Below are 13,379 nucleotides of genomic sequence, written 5' to 3' on the forward strand. Positions count from 1 at the left end.
GGATACTCTAGGGTACAAATCTTAAGTAGTTTGTGGTGCTAAGATCTTGCTTTTTAAACTGACCTTTAGGAGCTCCTAGGTGGCTCAGTCGGTTAAGCATCAGCCTTCGGCTCAGTTCATGATCTCAGAGTACTGGGGTCGGGCCCATGTTGGGCTCCCTGCTCAGCGGGGAGTCTGCTTCTTCCTATACCGCGCCTCCCGCTCAGGCTCACTCTCTCTGTTTCTGTCTCTTTCAAATAAATAAATAAATAAAAACAAACAAACTGACCTATACATGTCTTCTTATGCCCTAAATGAAAAATGATAATTGTTCAGGCTCCCTTTTAGGTTTTAACCTTGAGGCTCCTTGGGGAAAGACTATGTCTGGTTCATCTCTGTATCTCCCTCAGTCTTTTACACCAGAAGACACTGCAAATAATCACTGAATTGATGGCCAGGATTCAGGTTGATAATGTGAAATGAAGTTATCCTTTATGGTTTTCTTTTGCTATAATCACTTTCCAAACCTTTTTGGAAGAGAACAAATTGTGACTTCTACTTGAGTGTCCTCATGAGGATGTATTCTGTCTTCCTGGCTGGCAAAAGTCTTTTTATTCTTACTTTGCTGCACTTGCCTAGCTCAAAAACTGTAATCTATCATCACTCAGATACCAGGGATCTCTCCATTCTACCCCAATTCTTTAACTGAAAACTGCGCCCCCTGACCATTTTTCCCATCATTGAAATTTTATGGGTGCTGTCGTGTTGATTATTTTTGTGTGTTGTTTTTTATTCTTTGCTATAAAAACTTTATGGACAAAGAGGCTATTATATATGTCCTTTATGTCCATGGTATTAATAATACCAGATTGTCAAGCTCTGTAATTACGAAGTAATCTAGTATCTGCCATGAAAGTTATTTACATTCACAGTTGAACTTTGATTCTCACTTCTGATGCTTTGCCTTGTCCTTTACTAGAAATGCAAGCCTGTTTCTTGAGCTTGCTTTCATAGAATCATGAGATGGGAGATTGAAGAGGGGGAGATAGATGGCTGAATAATTGTGCTTTTAAGTTATATATTACTCCCTGGATCTATATAGATTTCCTGTCTAAGGTATGCCTCTTCTCCACCTCTTAGTAATGTTGCCATATTACCTTGTTTGTTTCCTTCATCACACGAATCACACCATGAAATTGCTCTGTTTACTTTCTTGTTTTTCTTTCCATGAGTCACCTTGTTTATCTTACTCACAGAATTATTAGCTTTTAACTTAAGAGTTTGGCACATAGTAGGAGCTTAAAATATTTTTTGATGGAATGAGAGGCACACTCAGCTTATGAACATGAATACCTACTTGGAATTTCTTTTTTCTCTTCTTTTTCTTCTTCATCACCTTTTTTTTTTTTTTTTAAGAGTTTTTTTAAGTAGACTCTACACCCAGCATGGAGCCCAACTCAGGGCTTGAACTCACAAATCAAAACCTGAGCTGTGATCAAGAGTCAGAAGCTTAACCAACTGAGCTACCCAGGCATCCCCCACTACTGGGAATTTCTAAAGCCCTCTTACCTCCACAAACTAGAGTCAAGGCACACATAAAGAGAATCCACCAACACCTGCCTTTCCACCCTCCTCAACTTTCCACTCCCCACCCCCACACCAGCTACAGGCATTTCTGCTGCTTCGTTTTTGTCCCAGATGGACTTTACAACAAAGCAGTGGTGTGGTAGTAAAGACATAAGGCTGAATATGCAGTTATCTGGACTTAATTTAATAGAGAACATTCAATTTATACCTTGTTTTCAGTGTTCTTAGCTCTAATGCTGAGCTGGGGTTGAAATTGTATCTTCTGAGCACACTGCTTGCCCAGGGCAGTAATAGACCTTTCCTTCAAGTTTAAATTAGCCAAAGGTTGGTTGTCCTGTATGTGAAAATGTATTCTTATTATCTTGATTGAACACAGGCCATCCAGTTAGGTGAATTATTTGAAGCACTTGCTTTTTAGCTCCTGACATTTGTGATTAGAAAGCCTTCGAGCAGTTAAATTTCATTAATGGCATCAATTTATCCTCTATTACAAATTATCTGTTTCCTGCAGCCCAAAGAAACTACTTTTCTTCTCCTTATCTTAGATTTATATTTGAACATTGGCCACATCTGTTAAAGGAACGACTCTGCAGAATAAGGTTTATGTCTCTGAAACCCTAGGTGCAAATCCCTTGTGCCACTGTCTCCGAAGGTAATCCCTGCTGGATGAAATCCCACATAAATCAATAATTATCAGGAATCAAAATTTTAGAGGCACCAGCCTGGCTCAATTGGTAGAACATGTGACTCTTGATCTGGGGGTCATGAGTTCAAGCCCCATGTTGGGCATAGAGCTTACTTATCTTTTTCAAAAAGCATTAAGGTTGTATACTGTGAACTTATTATACATAATTCTTTTTCTTAGAATAATCTTCTGCTGACTCAACTTTTCCTGGAAACCTGGACCATTCCCACCATAAAGAGATAAGCCACATGGCTCACAACACTACAACAGTACCTTCTCACCATCATCACCCAACCACTTCAGCCTCCCACTCCCACTCCCATGGCGGGGGAATGGGCGACATGATGATGGTGAGTGCCACAGGAGAGGCTGCCCTTTTACACCCACTGGGGTAATAGAAATAATCGAGTTTCAGGACTGGCAGGTTATTATCTTTAAAGGTCAGTTTACCCGTGAGGAAAAGCACAGATAGACTCAAATAAGACAAGTGATTTGCCCAAGATCATGCAGCAGGTTAATTTCAGAGTCACACCAGAACCAGGATTTCTAGGCCTCTGCTGTATTCCGTCCTTTCAGAATTGACCCTTTTCTGAATTAAGTTCTGGTTTACATGCTTTGTATAGAAAAGATAGTACACTTACCACGATGAGCACTGGAATGTATAGAATTGTCGAATCACTAGATTGTGCACCTGAAAATTACATAACACTCATGTTGACTATACTGGAATGAAAATTGAAAAGAGAGAGAGAAAAGGTTGGGTTTGGGGAGGAAGCAAGGGAGAGTACTTGTGGAGCATGTCTGCTGTAGGAATGCTGAGATAAAGGAGAAAGCCTCCTACTTCAATGAATGTCTCTTATTATCCCGATCTGACCCTTTGAAATGCTCTCAGCTTCTTTATGTGAAATTCTCATGTAGAATCTTCAGTCCTCTCTGACTGACTTGTTATGGTTTACCGGCAGCATATGACCTTCTACTTCGGCTTCAAGAATGTGGAGCTTTTGTTTTCTGGTTTGGTCATCAATACAGCTGGAGGTGAGTAAGCCGCCCTCATCAGGTGGTGTTCAGAGGGGACACTCACATAAGAGACAGTGACAAAGAATCAGGAAACCTGGCACCTCTTCCTCCCGTAAGTACTGAATAGTTATAGTTATGATACGTAATCATCTTCCTTTTACCCACCCAGAAGGTAAGGATACACAACGCTACAGTAAACCTCTCTTAAATAACATGTATATGTTATGGGGGGCCTGGGTGGCTCAGTCAGTTAAGCATCTAACCCTTAATCTCAACTCGGGTCTTGATCTCAGGGTTGTGAGTTCAAGTCCTGCCTTGGGCTCCATGCTGGGTATGGAACCTACTTAAAAAAAAAATAATAAATAAATAAATAAATAAATAGGAATGACATGTGTGTGTTTTAGAGTTTCTGGAAAATAATTTAGATACCAGATAGGAGTCTTTCACAATCTGTTTCCTTTCATCCTTTTTTTGAGTGCTTCCTTATTTGGTAAGTTACTGATCGTGGACATAAGACTTTAGTCAAGTTAAATGACATAAGAAGCATTTTGGGCAAACAGACCACAAAATAACCCTAGGTGGAAAACTGTTGATCAAGTACAATCCTTCCATTTTACAGAGAAATTAAGACTCAAATACTGAAATGATTAGCCCTAAATCACAGAGCGTTGCTGTGTCAGAGGTTGGACAGGGACCTAGACTTTCTAGATCTGCCCTCTCCAGTGCTCTTTCTAGCATACCATACTGGTCTACCTCTTTCCTGATTCTTGGCATGGCTCATCTTACTGTCAGACCTACTTTTGGGATAACTGATACCCATTTTTGTGTGTCTGTAATGATGAGTGAGCATGCCTTAAGTTCAAATTGCACAAGCTCCATTGTCAGTTGGATTGTTTTAAGGATCAGGTCTACTTTGGAGCCACAAAATCAATTTGGGGAAAGAGGGGGGCATATAGTTCATGTAGTGTGTTAAATCAGCAGTTTGCATATATTTGTAGGATTACCAACACTTCACAGTGTGAAAGACTTAGAACTGAAATGTCTGAAGGCACCTGAGTGGTGCAGTCAGTTAAACGTCCAACTCTTGATTTTGGCTCAGATCGTGATCTCAGAGTTCTAGGATTGAGCACTGTTGGGCTTTGCGCTCAGCATGGAGTCAGCTTGAAGATTCTGTCCTTCCCCCAGCTACTCCCGACTCCTGCTCGTGCTCTTTCTCTCTCTCAAATAAAAATAAATAAATCTTTAAAAAAAAAAAAAAGAACTGAAATGTTCTAAAGAAATAGTACTTTAGGGGCACCTGGATGGCTCAGTGGGTTAAGCCTCTGCCTTCAGCTCAGGTCATGATCTCGGGGTCCTGGGATCAAGCTCCACATCAGGCTCTCTGCTCACAGGGAGTCTGCTTCCCCCTCTGTTTCTCTCTGCCTGCCTCTCTGCCTATCTGTGATCTCTGTCTGTCAAATAAATAAATAAAATCTTTAAAGAAAAAAAGAAATGGTACTTTATTTTTTTTATTTTATTTTAATTCTAGTTAGCTAACAGTGTTGTATTGGTTTCAGGTGTACAGTGTAGTGATTTAACAATTCCATATGTTACCCAGTGCTCATCATAAGTGACCTCCTTAATCCCATCACCTATTTCACCCACACACCCCCAGCCCCCAACCATCCGTGTGTTCTCTATAATTGTTTCCTGATTTTTCTCTCCCTTTTTTTTTTCCCTTTGTTCAAGGAAATAGTCAACACTTTAAAGTGATGTTTTATTCCCCTTTTGCATATTCTACATTGTGTCATAACAAGCCAATTTATGACACCAGGTAGCCAGACCTGAAGGTGATTATTGTTCAGATGATTTTTGTGTTATAATCAGAAAATAAATATGTTCTCCAGTGGAGACAATGGTTTTCACTAGCACCATCTTCACTCTTCTGTCTGTCTCTCTGTCTGTCTGTGCAAGTAGAAATGTAGCAATATAATGTATTCAGAAATTGAGAGTAGCCCTCTTCTGTGTTGTCTCTCTAGTGTGGACAGCAAACCAACTAGTGACTTCGTATATATGACTGTACACCATCTTTTCCTTCCCCACTTAGAAATGGCTGGAGCTTTCGTGGCAGTGTTTTTACTAGCCATGTTCTATGAAGGACTCAAGATCGCCCGAGAGAGCCTGCTGCGCAAGTCACAAGTCAGCATCCGCTATAATTCCATGCCCGTCCCAGGACCAAATGGAACCATCCTCATGGAGACACACAAAACTGTTGGGTAAGAAGACTGAACAGATCCAGACGGAAGTTCTGGAGGGCTGGATGAGTTAAGCACCAAAGCAGCTATTTATTGGTAATAGCCCTCTTGTTGAGTTAGTAGTGATTCTGCATGATCTTGGTGAAAACCGTCTCTGGAGGCTTGGGTTGTGAATCCTAAGCAGGCCGAAGGAGGAATGATAGGAACCCTCCTGAGCTCGAACATTTGTTCTGAATTGTAAGTTTGGTCACTGTGGAAGAAGGTAAGGAGTTTATATTTTAAAATATTTGCCCAAATTGAAAAAGGAAAAAAAATTTTATCAAAATAGTAATACACTCATAAAAGAAATTCAGGTCAGGGTATAGAAGAATGGCAGAATCCAGTTGGTTCTTTTCTATAAAATATTGCATCCCCCAGCTCTATTTTCATTTTGTTTACAGTATAAGATGTACAGATGTCTGTATTCTGTCAACGAAAGCATTTGGATGACTGCTAGTTTTCCAAACTATTGGAATCGTTTGGAAAATTAGATTGGCAGATGCCTTTTGGGATTTTTTAAAAAAATTAACATATAATGTATTATTTGCTTCAGGGGTACAGGTCTATGAATCATCAGTCTTACAAAATTCACAGCACTCACCATAGCACATACCCTGCCCAATGTCCATCACCCAGCCACCCACTTTTTGGGATTCTTGAGTTTTAATAGAAGTGTAGGTCTTAAACTGAATTGTAGTTCAAGGAATCCTATGGACCAGTGTGCTGCTTTCAAGTAACCACAGTGTTATTTATTCCCCTTGTAACTCATGAGCTTCTTGAGGCCCAAACACATGACTTACTGGAGGTGACAGAACTAGCGAGCGGCGAGGGGCTAGCCAAGCTTCCTGACCCCCGGTTAAGTACTTTGTTTTGTACCCCCCAGCCCTCAGTTCTCTTTCCATTCTTTAGAATATGAATGTTGCCAAGGTGGAAGTCCTGAACATGTTCAAATAAGTAGGGGAGGGTTTAGGGCTTTCCTTTTAGAAGCCAAGGAAGAGGTAAGTTAGGAGATTAGTCCTCCTTCCTCTCCTCTCCTCTCCTCCCACAAGAGGTTCCTTCTGCTGATATTGAAGCATATCTGGCCAATACTTATTATCCAGGCAGCCCCATCATGTTTCATTTCCAGGGACCGTCAACAACATACATAACACACAAGTAGCCATGAGTTGCCGGGATGGCTGTGAAGGAGTCCGGTTCAAGCTGAGCTCCTGACCACAGCTGTTCCCCCTTTTCTCCCGATCTGCAGAGCTGCCGGAGCACTCCTAAGGGTCCCTGATGGTTATGTCCCTGTTTACTCTCCAGGCAACAGATGCTGAGCTTTCCTCACCTCCTGCAAACAGTGCTGCATATCATCCAAGTGGTCATCAGCTACTTCCTCATGCTCATCTTCATGACCTACAACGGCTACCTCTGCATTGCGGTAGCAGCCGGGGCCGGCACTGGGTACTTCCTCTTCAGCTGGAAGAAGGCAGTGGTCGTGGACATCACAGAGCATTGCCATTAACGTTAAACTCCATGGTGCGGCCTTATTGATTGCAGTGGGAAGCAGTTCAAGACTGAAAGACATGATTCCTACTCCAGTCTTCCCTTCTCGCTCCTTATCTCCTTACACACACACACACACACACACACACAGCCCTTCTCAACAGAGGTTTAGCATACAGTCTCTGAGCTAAAGTGATAACCTCCCTGTTTTTTTCCTAATGAGCTGAGATTCCCTCAGGAGATGCCCTCCCTCCCCCATCATCCTAGATCCAAATTATATGTTCTTGTCCAAGCCAGGTAGCTTTCTGTTCAGTGACTTGATCACCTGCTTCCTTTTGAGTCTCCTGTTTTATTTGGAGAATAGACAGAATGTGAATTTGGTGGGGTTTTTTCCTGGGCCAGTGATGGAGAGAGATTCACTTCAGCTAGGATTGATGGCAACTGAGGGAAATTCTTGTCCCACTAAACCCAGAACCCAAACTTAACATTGAAAAGTGAGTCCCAGTCTTTGTATGCAAGGAGTATGAAGTACATTGTGCCTTTTGGTGTGATGTGGTACTGAAATCTTGGTAATTTGCAGAAGGGTCGTTTGAGACTAAATATGGGCCTGGAGCTTGCAAAAGTGTGTGTACATTCTTGGGTGGCTGACTCATCAGCTTGTGTTCCTACTTAACATTTTGATCAGAATGAACTTGTCAATCAAAAGAAGAAATGATGACAATCAATTTGAGAAAAATAGAAATAGATATTTTAAAAATAAAACCATTGATATTTTACTTTTGGTACCTTGGATTATCGCAGCTGAATGAAGCAAAAGAGTGTGAATTGTTTTCTTTTGTTACTGTCTTCACGTGTTGGCCTCTAAACCAGTGGTTTTTAAACCTTAGCCTGCATCAGAATCACATGGAGGGCTTGTTAAAACAAGTGTTAAAACACTAGTTTCTGGGCCTCAACCCGGAGCCCCAAAATTGGCATTTCTAACAAGTTCCCAGGTGATGTTCCTGCTGATGGCTGGGGGACCACACTTTGAGAATCTCTGCGTTAAACTAAAGAAGTGTTGCTTTAAACTAAAGAAGTGTCACCAGGTGAGGTGAGCTACTTGGTACTGGACACAGGAATTTGAGTTGACGATTGGTAGGTGGTATGTCTAAGCTTCACTCGTGTACTAAATACCAGCACTTACGCTGGTCAATACTTAATCATTCCACAAAAGTATTCAGCTCCAGGTTTGTGTACGTGTGCCCGGGGCCTGTGCCCAAAGTAACTTTTACCAGTATGTATGAAATCACTAGTCTTTAATTTTAAAGGTCTGTGGTTTCTTGGAAGTAGCTGGAAGATTGAGGAAGACCTTTGATCTGCAGTATAAAATCAGCCAGTCATGGGTCAGAAGGGCAGAAGCCCAGCCCTCCCTTTGGAAAGGTTTAGGGTATGGTCTGCTGATGACCAGATTTTCCTCAGGGCCCAGCATCCATGTCCATACCAAGCAGATCCCCGTCTTCTCTGTAACTGTCTTTGTTACTCTTGGGGGTTTCGATAGATTACATGTGGCCAAACCTCTTTTTCTCAATGAAGAACCATACTGGATTTTTATTCTGTTCTGTTGTGAGTTTATACTACAGTCTGGTCCCCAGTCCAGACAACCTGTGTGAAGTGACTCTTCCCGTGTTAGTCTGTTAATCCTGCCCTCCTTGGTGCTAGACTCCAATCGTGCCTCAGGGCAGAGGACACAACACACAACTATTCTTTTGGCCTCTGTTGTGGTTTTGGAGTTTGTATGTTCTCTGTGGGCGCCAGTTAAATATTGGAGAGCAAGGAATGTGTACTTCTGTGGCTTTAAACCAAGAGAAGGTTACGAGCTTACCCAGATCAGGGGTAAAATCTGAGAACCAACATTTAGAGTTTTGTGCTTTTCTCTCATTCCAACCCCTCGTGGGGCTGCTACTTCGCATGAGCGCGGTGCATGACGGGTAGTGACAGAGTCCAACATGAAGGTGTAAAGTCCCAGTTATTATCTCAGAAGCCAAGGAATAAAAAACATGTGAAATAAAAGAAGACTCAATGGAATAGTGACCCTGGTGCTTGCTCTCTAGAAATCTTGGCCTGAGCTGCTATAAAATACCCTTTCAGAAACTGGACCTTATCAGTAAGGTAAGAAAAATCAAGGCCAGTTAAGACAAAATGCTGTGAATTTGAAACTCAATGGAGAAACATCAGTCTGGGATAGGTTTTCAGTGTTTATGACAGAGTGTCACAAAAAACCTGAATTCCAGCAGTTCTTAGATTACGTTGCCAAAGGAAGAAGTTATGAAGGAGAAAAAATTTAAAGCTTAAATTCCATCTTTCTTGAGCTCTTGGATTGTGATAATGATCTCATTGACTTTCATTTCTGTATCCCTGTTGATTTGGAATTTAGTGCCTGACTTCTTTGTTCTTTTGGATCCAAAAGAACCAAGATCCAAAAGATCCAAAATCTTTTCCTCCTTCGTTGTTCACATGTCTTAGAAGCCTGTATCCCCATTTCTTTGGCCCTTTATTCTTTCCTTTCCCTTTCTTTCAGTTTAATCCCATGTGTCTAGTTTATGAAATCTTCCTAGCCCTCCTGAGGCGGTGGAGATAGATACCAACCAGAAGTTGTGAAACTTAGTAGAGACCTGACGTACCCTTCAGGGAGAAATTGTCCTGTTGGAATTGCTAGAAGGCTGCTAAAGGGCTACCTACTGGTTCCATCCGCAGAGTCACAGAATCTTAACTGCTATCTCCAGTCTATGTTAGAGAAACACTCAGCCCCTCATTGCCCACAAATGGGGAATCCTCTGTGTCCACCAGGGAATTCGAAATTAAGGTTTCTTCACTACTTCTATGGTAGGGCTGTCTGGAATTCTATTTCAGACTGTGAGGCTCTGGGCTTGGGTTCTAGCCACAAGGGGTTTCTTATAAGGAGCTGGAAGGGGAGGGGGCAGGGGTTACACGTTCATGTCATTTCATTTTGATCCTGCTCTCTCCAGCTGCTTCTTTCAGAAGATACATCTAAAGATACACAGTCTGCATTTGATATAATGCCTTAATCACTGAGTCTACAATTCATGTTGACCATTTTAGATTGTAAGCTCCTGGAGAGCAGTATTGCTGTAGTAGGAATATTTTAACAGTGTCATATGTAACAGAACAAAATAAATATTTTGATTTTGTGATTCTATGCATGTCTTTCTATCTAGTGATAGCAGAATAAGTGGTCTCTTCATTGGCCATTACCATCATTTTTTTTTTAAAAAAGATCTTATTTATTTATTTGATGGAGAGATACAGTGAGCAAGAGAGAGAACACAAGCAGGGGGAGCAGCAGAGGAAGAGGGAGAAGCAGGCTTGCTGCTGAGCAGGAAGCCCGATGTAGGGCTCGATCCCATGAAGGCAGATGCTTAATGATTGAGCCAACCAGGCACCCCAACCATCAATTTTTAAGATGTCAGTCTTTTAAGTGGCAAGATCCCTTTATGTTTTCATCTCACTCTCCTCTTACTCTACTTAAAATGACAAGCTTGGGGCACCTGGGTGGCTCAGTTGGTTGAGTATCTGACTTTTAGTTTCAGCTCAGGTCATGATCTGAGGGGTCATGGATCAAACCCAGGTGTGGGGCTCTGTGTTCAGTGGGGAGTCTACTTGAAGATGTCTCTCCCTCTCCCTCTGCTCACTCTTTTTCTCTTTCAAATAAATAAATCTTTAAAAAATATAAAAATAAAAATGATAAGCAGAAAATTCCTGCCCACAGGTCCTGTCCCCATGCTTTAATAAAACCACCTTTTTGCACCAAAAATAAATGAATAAATAAAAATGATATGCTAGGGGGCCCTGGGTGGCTCAGTCTAAGTACCTGCCTTAGGCTCAGGTCATGATCCTGGATTGAGCCCCGCATCTGGCTACCTGCTCAGCAGAGAGCCTGCTTCTCCCTCTCCCTCTGCTGTCCCCCGCCCCACTTGTTCTTTCTGTCAAATAAATAAAAACTTAAAAAAAAAAAAGACATTTTTTTTTAAATGTTAAGTTAGTACTGCCAGATCTACATGACCTTTCGCACAGGAGTCAAGGGTCTTCATGAAGCGGCAAATCTCTCAGTATACCAAGGATTCCTGAATTTACGAGCTAACCCATCATATCATATAATCCCTTCTGTGGTTATGCTGTCAGGAAAGAGGCCCTGAATTGGGCCTCTAAGGATCTCCACTGCCAAGCCTCAAGATGAGCATTGGCCCTGTCCGTCCCTTCAGTAATGCCAGAATGCTGGTGTTATCTGCCCCTCCTGCTGGCCCCCAGAAGGCATCTTACCATCCAGTACCATTCCTATTCTCCTCCATAGTGTAGTATGATGAGCAGGGACTTTGGAGTCAAACATGTCCGGGTTCGAATTCTGGCTCCCCCGCTTATCAGAAGTGTAACCTTGGGCAAGTGATTTTAATAATCCCTAAACCTTAGTGTTCTCATTTATAAAAATGCAATAATAGCACCATTTTCAACTTAGGAGCAATATATATAAAGCACCTAGCACTTAACAGGCAACCAAACCATAGTAACTTTTTGATTATTTTTATTCCAGCTTTCAGGAAACTAAAGGTAAGCTCTTCTGGGTGAGTTCAATAGCTCTTCACAAGCACTTGACGATCTTCTATACATGCACCCTATGACCTGAGGAATAAGAGAACCCATGCATGTAATTTCAGTTGTGTCTGAAAGGATTTATAGCTGTCATAGGTAGTAGATAAGGGCAACAAATAAGCCCTTATCTAATCTGGCGAATGTCTCATTCTTTATAGTTAAAATAATAAGATAGATAAAATTTCCTGAGAACTGAAACAGTATCCTCTCCCTCCACTTCTGTGAACCCCACTTTCTAGACCCAGCCGGGGGAGAGACTGGGAAAGCAGTGTAGCAATAAAGTTTAGAAATTTGGGTTCAGAGATCAGTATGCTTGGGTTCAAGTCTCAGCTCTATCCCTTAATTAGCTGAGCATCTAGTACTCTCCTCATAGGAGTTAAAGATTGAGACAATCAGCAGACAGCACTCAGTGTGGTGCCTCCATACAGAGCCCTCTGAGTGTTGGCCAAGCGAAAGTCAGGAGGCACAATGTTCTCACGCTTCTGTGCCTATATGCTGGGAAGCCAGGGAGAGCTTAAGGCAGAGGCTTGTTTCTCCCGGGTTGTTTTTGTTTGTTTGTTTGTTTTGCCCTTCCATACTGGCCTTTGTGGGCTTCAAGGTGATATTACTCAGTTTTCCTATCTAGAGCCTGACTTGATGTGTCTTCAAGTCAGGCTCTAGATAGGAAAACTGAAATTTGAAAGGTCCTTGAAGGGTCCTTGAAAGGTCCAAAATTGAAGGTCCTTGATCAGACTGGAAGAATAAAGATTTTTGTAAGAATAGTTGGAGGAAGAAGAGAAACTATATATTCTCCTTTCCCTGCCTCTCTCACATTTTTTATTTTTTTAAGGATTTTATCCATCTTCAAAGAGAGAGGAAGAGAGCACACGAGCACAGAGAGGGGCAGAGGGAGGAGAAGCAGACTCCCCAGGACTCCGAGATCATGACCTAGCTGAAGTCAGACACTTAACCGACTGAGCCATCCAGGCACCCCTCCTCCACATTCTGAATACCCAGCCTTAACCTATCCCTGGGAAGATGGGATAAAATCTTGCTAAGGGTCTCTTTAGAACTGATGATTCTAGAGGTTCCTTCTACCACAGCTGGCAGTTCCCTGTAGTTGAATTAAATGGTAAAAACAACATGATTTTTTTTAACTTTATTTACTTTTTTTTAGTAATCTCTACACCCAAAGTGGGCTTTGCAGTCATGACCCCGAGAACACGAGTCTCATGCTCCTCCAACTGAGTGAGCCTGGCGCCCTGGACCTGATTCTAAATCATCCTCTCGACTGGCTCCTCAGTGGGAAAAATTTTTAGGCCAGTTGGAAAAGGAAGGAAAACTGGAATGATGGTAATTCCTTTTAGGAGCATTCCTATTATTGTGTCCCTCCACTGTCTGTCCCCTCCCCCAAAATTACACTCAGACTAGCTACGAAGCCATTCTGTAAACAGATTCTGGAAACCACAGCTTGATTACATTTACACAAAATCACTAGAATCTAATCTCCACAAGGGCAGGTATCTTTGATTTTGTTCACTGATGTTACTAAGTGCCTAGAATAGTATATCTGGCATATAACAGGCACTCAATAAATACTTGCTGAACAGATGAGCTGGAAGAAAGTCAGTGACAGGGATCAAATGCAAGTGTTACATGTTTCAAGTCTCTCAACAAAGGTGGGAAGAGTGATGTTACCTCTCATAGCAATTACCTTTTAAAGTCTGAGG

At 41.9% G+C, this 13,379-nt stretch overlaps 1 protein-coding gene across 1 annotated transcript in view; it reads left to right on the top strand.

Moving 5' to 3' along the window:
* SLC31A1 (solute carrier family 31 member 1) overlaps positions 1–10,222 on the top strand; it is a 39,558-nt gene extending 29,336 nt beyond the window's left edge. Inside the window, exons 3-6 of the mRNA XM_047698902.1 lie at positions 2,435–2,601; positions 3,214–3,286; positions 5,355–5,523; positions 6,844–10,222. Coding sequence (XP_047554858.1) covers positions 2,435–2,601; positions 3,214–3,286; positions 5,355–5,523; positions 6,844–7,045 — 611 coding nt within the window. The 3' untranslated portion in view covers positions 7,046–10,222. The remainder of the gene's footprint in view (positions 1–2,434; positions 2,602–3,213; positions 3,287–5,354; positions 5,524–6,843) is intronic.
* The last annotated feature ends 3,157 nt before the right edge of the window (positions 10,223–13,379 follow it).

The sequence above is a fragment of the Lutra lutra genome, chromosome 13 (assembly GCF_902655055.1).
Source record: "Lutra lutra chromosome 13, mLutLut1.2, whole genome shotgun sequence".
NCBI classification, from domain to species: domain Eukaryota; kingdom Metazoa; phylum Chordata; class Mammalia; order Carnivora; family Mustelidae; genus Lutra; species Lutra lutra.